Here is an 8,147-nt window from a genome sequence, read left to right as displayed (position 1 = left end):
TGGTCACCGGGGGGGTGCAGGGGTGCCCGCCCCCGCAGCAGGCGCAGCCCCTCTCCACGGTGAGTGCTGTAACGCGCGCTGGCCAAGTGTTTCTCAAGCATTTTGTTCCAGGTTTGGGAAAGGCAGCTCCGATGTTGAAACAGCAGCCTGCCGCTTCCAGCTGCGAGATTATTTCTGTCATTTGTGGATGTTTGAAGGTGCTTGTGTGCTGCTGCTATGTGGGAAGGGGGAAGGGGACAGGAAGTTTTAAGCTCTAAGCGTGTTATTTGTGAGAATTCATCGCTACTCTTGAGGTGTTGAAATCCTTTGCCAAAAGGGAGATCAGGGCTGCGTGGCTGGGGCAGGTCGAAGCGGGGTTTTAAGGAGCAGCCAGGGGTTCCCTGTAGGCTGTGCTTCCCGGGGGAGGGCATGTGAAACCAGAGCGGGGCAAAGAAAGATTGAAAGTGGTGAGAAAGGGGCTCGGGATTCCTCCTGAGCTGTTACAGCCGCGAGAGGGAGAGTGTGGTGGTGAAAAGTCCAGGTGAGGCAGAGGGCGAGCTGCTGGCGGGGTTTGGTGACGGGGGAAGCGGTTCATCAGCGGCGCGGGAGGGATGCCGTGCTGTCGGTCGAAGATCCACCTGCGTTCGGGCTGTCCCGGGCAGCTCTGGCCGGGCAGAGAGAGCGCTCACGCTGGAAAAGTCAGAGTGGAGCTGCTTCACCTCAGATTTTCACAAAGCCTCCACGGGGTTAACAGCAAACTCCTCTGCAGTGCGAGACTGAAATATTTGACCTATTTTTTTTCTACTTTTAAGGCCCAGTGAAAAAGTTGAGGCGTAATAAGAGCTTCCTACACCTCCAGTTTTTAGAAGGAGGAGGGAGTAGGTGTTCACCTGTGACTTGCTTGCTGCTGCACTTAGTACCTACTAACCGCTTTCTTTCCCCGTACTGGTTTACGTATGTGGCAACTCCTCTGTAGTGAAATAGGCCAGGAGACCCCGGCAGTGATTGCTGGGCCCGTCTGCTTAATCTGCGTAAGCCCGAGCCGTGCACACAGTGTCCAGTTGGCAGCTAAGATAATCAGCCTACAGGCAGTTTAAATGCTCGTTACAGTACATTTTATTCATCAGTATTTAATAAGTAATGATTCTGAAAAGCTTGGAGCGTGGTCTGTGCTCATACCATCTCCTGCTGTGTTCCTGTCAAAAGCAATAAGTTAAACTGGGTTGAATCCGGTCGATTTTTGGATGAATACCCACCAAGGAATTTCTAGATGCTGTAAGAAGTTGCAGTTATTGAATAGGAGGTGCTGTTTTGCTTGACTTAGTTCTACATAGTGGGGAAAAAAAAGAAACAAGACAGGAACGGCTCTGTTCTGGGGGGCTAAGCATGGCTGTCCATGGCTCTCTGCAGCGCAGAGGAGCTGCTGAACTCGGGGTTACTTGTGAAGCTCTTGAGAGTAGTAAAACAACCTTTACTAACAGCGCTCTGGGAGCAGACTGGTCAGCTGCCGCAGATCCAGCCGCTATCCTTCAAAAGCAGATCGGTGCAAGTCTTTTCCGGGAAGAAAACTTTCCCATTATCTCAGCGCTTTGGCAATTTGCATCCTGACTTGTTACTCATCCGGTGAACTTGAGGGGAATCCACAGCTGGTGTGAGAGGATCAGCTGCTCCTACGGCCCCCGGTGCCAGCAGAGCTCTGTGCGAGGAGCGGAGGAAGATGAAGCCTCCGCCTGCCCCCAGGATGTACCTGCTTCTTCCTGGGGAGCAGCCAACAAAAAGAGAGTTGGGTCCTTAATTCTACTGGCTGTTGGACCATAGAACTTGTTATTAACTCCCTTTCTCACCTCACAGACCTGATTTCCTCATGGTCGGGTGATACAGAACAGCCCGAGCGGGTCAATGTCACTCACTGGGGCGTTGCATGGTTTTGCACAGGGCAGGCTGGAACACTTTGAGCACGGGGAAAAACAAAGGGAAGAGCTTTTAATGCTTTTAAATCACAAAGATTAAATTCTTCTATTAGCATCTGCTGGAAATTGCTCATAGAGATTCTGGTGTACGTCACTACGGCACAGGATGGGGTGGAATGATTTGCCATCTCTCCCCGAATTGCTTTGAGCTCCTTCACATTTTCCAAGCAAACAGCAGCACAGAGCTGTGGCGTGTCCGGTGTCACCACCCAGAAACAGACTTGGGCGACAGACTTTGGGGGTTTTATTCAATTACTTTACCCTGCGTGAGCGTTTTATGCATCATTTTAACAGTCTAAGTGATCCCTGAGTACAGAAAACATAAGGGTGCATGAATTATGACGCTTTTGTGCAAGACTACAAGAATGAACGTACGATTCCAGGACTGGCGACGAAAAATAAAAAGAACGTTACAAAACCGATAATGCTTTCACAGCTGCTCCTCGGTTTTCCACTTGGTCGTCACTTTATCAGCAAGATCTTGCTCTGTACTTTCGGACTCGAGGTCTGCTGCAGATCTGGCAGGTCACATCGTTGTTGGGACTGTAAGTTCTGGGCTCACAAACCCCTGTGAAGAGAACAGGGTCAGCGTTTCAGCCGGGGCTGGGACACTCGGGCCGTGCTGCTGCCCTTCCTGGTGCGTGACGGGGAAATCTCATCCCTCCCACGCTTGCGGAGCCCGCTACTCGCCAAATACCCCTGGCACCGGAGCTCCCAGTAGGGGCTGCTGGTGAAATACCTATTAAACCAGCTGAGTTTTCTAGCAGCGCTGCTGTTAAGGTACTGGTTTCTTACTTGCTCTACATCCTGAGCGTAGTCACTCACCACTGACCTGGAAAGAAAAACCCCACTTCACTGCTTCCACTAGCTCTGGCTGGAAACCCAGTTCCGCCTCCGAACGTGCTCACGCACGGAGCCAGCCTGTTTCTGTTCCTACCAGCCTCTTCAACTCTGCGATGTCAATGTCTTTCCAAATCATGGATGGAAATATCCTTGCTTTTGACACTGAGATTTACCAAATACTCCCCAGAGAAACCTGTGATCAGAGCTAATAAGCGACATTTAAATCAATGTATTTTGTATTTACCACAGCAGCCAGCGCAGCCCTGGTGGGTGCTGTTGTTTTTCCCAAAGCCCGGCCGACAGCTGTCGATCTGAAGAGCCGAGAAGCTGTTGTCCACGTAGTGTATCGTGGGAACGGTTTGAAACTCGTGCTTCACAGCGTAGGTCTACTTGCTGAAAAACTCTTCAATTCGATTCCTTGCCTAAAATTCAGAAACGCTGGGAGAGTAAAAGACAGTCAGGTTTTTTTAATTGATTTTTAAAATGTCAGTAAATAGTTTGCAGTCCTGGTTCCTCCCCCACTGACCTGTCACCTCACCTGACCTTTGGCTGTGGGGGCCTGGGATCAGATCCAGGATGGGATCTGACAGCGAGTTTTTATGTTAAAAAGCCAGAGAGAACAGATCTTGAAAATCAGCTACAGGATATTTACTTTAAACTGCATTTCATTCACCAAATCATAAATCAAAGTTTAGAGAACTGGAAATCCAGTATACTAATATTAAGTCCTTATTCTTGAAGTAAATATACAGGAAATAATGAGCCTGATGTTTGTGTCTTGCTTTTTGTTTTTTTTTCAATTTGACTTTTTAAAACAGTTTTCCATGGCCTGAATTATTTGAAATCCGTGAGTCCTCATCCTGTAAAATCTGGGTGACTGTGGATCACCCCCGGTCAAACCTGTAGATGCTAAGGCAGAAATTTGTGTTAAACGGGCAGAGAAGGCCCGAGGGCGGCTGACACAGAACCTCTTCAACTCTTGTGTTTGTGGCATCTTCACAGTTGTGAAGAACCTGGTGGCAAACTTCCTCCCATCCTGGTGCAAAAGGATTAACTATGGGGGAGGAACAAAACAAAACACATGAACACATGTTGAAGAAAATATTACAGCAACCTCAAATGCCTCAGGCAGGCACGCTCAGGTTTGTTGCAGAAAACATGGACAGTAAAATGCGTTTCTGCTTTTAGCATCGTGGGGTGTTCACTTCACCCCATTGTCCTCTCTAGATTTGGCCTCTAATTTGTTGAAGAATGGTAAATTTTTCTCCTCTTTCACCTGCTGCTCTCTGCAGCCCAGATTATGTTTTGAAACGGCGCTTTTGATGAGGTGTGTTGGAATGTTGAAAACTGAGTGACTGGTAAAGAGGAGAAAAAAAAAAAACCCACCCAGATTTGGTCCTGGTGGCTTCTATCCAGTTGCTTAAATCGGTTTGTTCTGGTAAGAGGCAGAGGTTGACCAACAAAATAATGTGGGGAAAACGTGCTTGGCTCACGGGAAGAGCAGGACCAAATCCTTGCGTCGTGCCCTGAGGTTACAGCAAGGGCTGAAGCTTTACATCAGTTTAAAGCGCTGGGGTCCGCAGCTTGTTCTGAATGTTTGACTTTCACCGAGGGGGGGAAACAGGCACAAGCTGTTCCACAACCTCCTGAGTGGCCTCTCTTGGCGTGTGATGGGGACAGATACAGGAGAGAGCGTGGAGAAAGCATTAATGAATAACTTCCTCTACTCGGTGACAAACCATCCCTAAATTAGGGCAGCCGTTAGGGTCGATTTAACCCGTTTTGCAAAGCGATACGGCCGCATCGGTAGTGCCATAAGGGAACAGCGAGGCTCTTGCTTTTAACTTCTGTGTAGTTTACTGGAATCGAGCAAAACCACAGAGACTTATTAAAAATCAAATAATGAAAACCAAGTTTGACTTGACCGTTTTCCTTTTTTTTTTGAGTAAAGAAAATAATGAAATCATGACATCTTATCAGATATCTCCCTTCCACACTGCACCCCTTGAAAAACAAATCTGCTGAGGTTGTAAGAAGTACGACACCGCAATTCAACATATAAACTGCATTTTAGCTCCATCTGTGGGCTAGGAAGAAAAAATACAGGGACGCTGAAAGCAGGGAAGCAACTCCTGCAAATACCCTTGCCTTCAATGTATTTCAGCTGCTGTTTGTAGCACTCTCGGCTTGTTGATAAAAATAAATGATCCCTCCCAAACAAATGCTGAAATCTGTTACCTTGAAAACTAACAAACAGCCGGGGCTGGAGGCGTTGGGTCGGTGTCTGGACAGAGCGGCATTTGTAGGAAGACTCTGTGATTCGACACATCAGGTCCGAGATGAAGTTATTTACAATTTTCTTTAGTTCCTCAAAGAAGCGGTCGTTAGCCGCCAGCTCGCATTCGTTTGTAGTAAAGTGAACAAATATCTGATACGCGTGGTCAGCCTCCCTGTATGCTTTAAGAAAGCAGTTGGTGTGTGAGTTCTGGGGTGTAATGGCAGATTTGATCTTATCCAGAACCTTATCGTCTGCAGTCTGTATCGGTGTACTTGGTGTTGAAATGTGGGCTCTTACTCAAAAGTAAACAAATAAATAAAGCTTACTCATTAACCATAACAGAACAAATTTGCCCTTTTCAGAGCTGACTCGTAACAAGAAGCGTTTTAGTTTGAAATGTGCAGGAATTCATGTGCTCTGCTCCCAAGCATTATAGCAAAGGAGGCAGCCAATAATAAAAAGCAGAACTAGTGTGTCTGCAAAATTGTGGAACCGAAGCGGATTGGGATTATGCAAAATCTTTTTCTTCAAAACTGCGAGGGGGGGGCATATGAGTGTATCAATATAAAAAAATAATTTTCTATTCTGGGATAAAATATTAATTTTTTTTTCTTTTTTTTAATCAAGCCTTGCAACAAATATGCACCTCCCAAACCCACCAAACTACCAAGGCTACCTGCACTGGCTTACTAGTCAGTTAGCAATCTTACCGTATACCCTGAACCTATACGCCTCAAACTCTTCTCTCTCCTCTTGTGTCGTAGGGTCTATCCTTTTGTAAGAACGAGTGCAAGTGTAGGCTCCAGACATGGACTCCTTAAACCCCTTCACCTTCAGCTTTCTGGTTTCTGTTGGATTCCTGTACATTCGCCCTAGAAGAGAAACAGGAAACACTCGATTACTGGAAACGTTCGGTTTCTGATGCTCTGCTCATTTAGATCAGTTGAAGATGAGATCTTGTACATAACGACACTGATTCATTTTAGTCCGAAAAAGCCTAGAATTTATGGTTTTTAGCACTTACTGCAAGTTTCCTTCTGTGTTGCAAGTGTGTGAAAATTTTAGAGGGAGAAGAGAAACGTAGTCTAATGTCAGAGCTCGTGGAAAAATCTGACAAATGACCAAGTGACTAGTTGGACCCACCATCCCACTGCAGAGTGGCATCAACAGGAACAAGGAAAATATGTCATTTCATGCACAGTAACCTACTTAGCCACTTGTGGTTGGCTTTTTCCTTTGTAAATAGAAAACAGAAAGTATTCCTCTATCTCAGCATATTTTCCTGATTGCCTCCCCACCCCCTGAGGCAGAGGCTGTTTCTAAGTTTGTGAAAAAGTACTGTACAAAGCCTGTTTTATTAGTGACGGGGGGAAAAATGGCTAAGGCAGGCGGAGTGGAAATCATTTGTAATAGAACAAAGTGACTAACCTTTTATTTTTTTTCCATCTGGACCAATCCACAAATACTTGGGATCTATCACCTTTTCTTGAGAACGAGACAGATCCATACAGACTAGAACCGGGCTGTTGGTAAACGCCTTAATGTACACGTTAACTGCAGCGTAAGAGGATAAGGTAAGTGATGCGAAATGCTTATATTGAATGAATTCACCAGAATACTCATTTCAAAACTATGTCTAGTGCAATGCAAAGCTTACATTTTTGTGTTTGGACTTGGAAAGTGTACGGTTAATCTTTAATCGCCATTTGCTCTTATTAATATCACGGAACTGTCCACAACGCGGTTGGTGCTGACTCTGCGCAGGAGATGCCCGAGTCCCACACAAACCACAGTGCAGGGGCACAAAAAGCTCCGGATTTTGAGCCTGTGGCTGAACGGGATGTTAAGTTTTCAGAACTGCTATTACTAGCACCATGAGACAAATGTATTTCTAAGCCCACCCACCTCGGTGCCGCGTGCTATCAGGATTGCGTCCTGGAGTCTCCAGCACCATGTTTAGCTGAGCCTGGTTGTGTCACTTCCTTATGAAGCTGTGTCTGCATAATGATGATTTTACTTAATATTCCACTTTAAAAGTCCAGTAAGCCCTAAGTATGCATTTATATATATAAAGACAAGTTTACCTTCCTGTTTGGTGTTGCCGTAAACAAAATTCCTCTTGATTAAATCAATAGGCTGCTCTTCTTCAGGTACAGCTCTTGCTGTGGGGAAAATATTACAGAGAGAAACCTAAACGTGTGATTGTTAGCTGTTTACTACTAGTGAGTTTCTCTCTCCTGGGCTACTTTTCCTTTCTAGCCATGCTCCTTTCTCAAAAACAGGGGCTCCTGCTTGTCGCTGACTTGACAGCTTTGTCTTTGCAAATATGTCTCGGTATACCAGGTTCCAAACTAGCTGAGCCTTTCTCTTTACAAAAAAAATGAGTTATAAAATCTAAGTAGAAAGTAAATCTCTCCACAGTGACCCCAGGGAGCACCAGGCTAGGAGCAACATGGTGATGGTGGGAGGGCACAGAGCCTTTGGGCACCTGCCGGCCTTTTCGGAAGCAGCGGGCAGGGGTTTCTGTCATGAGAGACCACTGGAGGTGCGAAAAAATGTTAGAACTGGTGCTGGTCTGGTCATGGCAGCAGAGGAGGACATGCCGTGGTGGCAGACCACAGAATTGCTTAGTTGGAAAAGACCTTCAGGATCAAGTCCAACCATTAACTGTCAGGCCTAGCACTAAACCCTGTCCCTGAGCACCACATCCATGGGTCTGTTAAATCCCTGCAGGGGTGGTGACTCCACCGCTTCCCCAGGCAGCGTGTTCCCGGGCTTGACAACCCTTTTGGTGAAGAACGGTCTCCTTTTATCCAATCTAAACCTCCCCTGGTGCAACCTGAGGGCATTTCCTCCTATTCTATCAATTGCTATTTGGGCGAAGAGACTGACCCTCCTCACTAGCCCTTCTGTCAGGGAGTGAGGGCTCCCCTCAGCCTCCTCCATCCAACAGCCCCAGCTGCTCCTCAGCACACTTGTTCTCCAGATCTTTCCTCAGCTCCAGCACTTCAACATCTTTCTCAGACTCACAGAATCATAGAATTGCAGACTGGCCTAGGCTGGAAGGGACCCCAGAG

The 8,147-nt window shown here is 46.6% G+C and overlaps 1 protein-coding gene across 1 annotated transcript in view; it reads right to left on the bottom strand.

Moving 5' to 3' along the window:
* Positions 1-7,232, bottom strand: part of ZPBP2 (zona pellucida binding protein 2) — a gene marked incomplete at both ends in the record, with an annotated part of 8,952 nt that extends 1,720 nt beyond the window's left edge. The window contains 7 exon segments of the mRNA XM_009873101.1: positions 2,442-2,517; positions 3,037-3,214; positions 3,761-3,846; positions 5,031-5,249; positions 5,781-5,942; positions 6,499-6,624; positions 7,155-7,232. Coding sequence (XP_009871403.1) covers positions 2,442-2,517; positions 3,037-3,214; positions 3,761-3,846; positions 5,031-5,249; positions 5,781-5,942; positions 6,499-6,624; positions 7,155-7,232 — 925 coding nt within the window.
* Positions 7,233-8,147: the final 915 nt, after the last annotated feature.

Source organism: Apaloderma vittatum, unplaced genomic scaffold (assembly GCF_000703405.1).
Source record: "Apaloderma vittatum isolate BGI_N311 unplaced genomic scaffold, ASM70340v1 scaffold22027, whole genome shotgun sequence".
In the NCBI taxonomy this organism is placed as follows: domain Eukaryota; kingdom Metazoa; phylum Chordata; class Aves; order Trogoniformes; family Trogonidae; genus Apaloderma; species Apaloderma vittatum.
The sequence above is the reverse complement of the archived record's forward strand: the minus strand, read 5'-3'. Positions and strand labels throughout refer to the sequence as shown.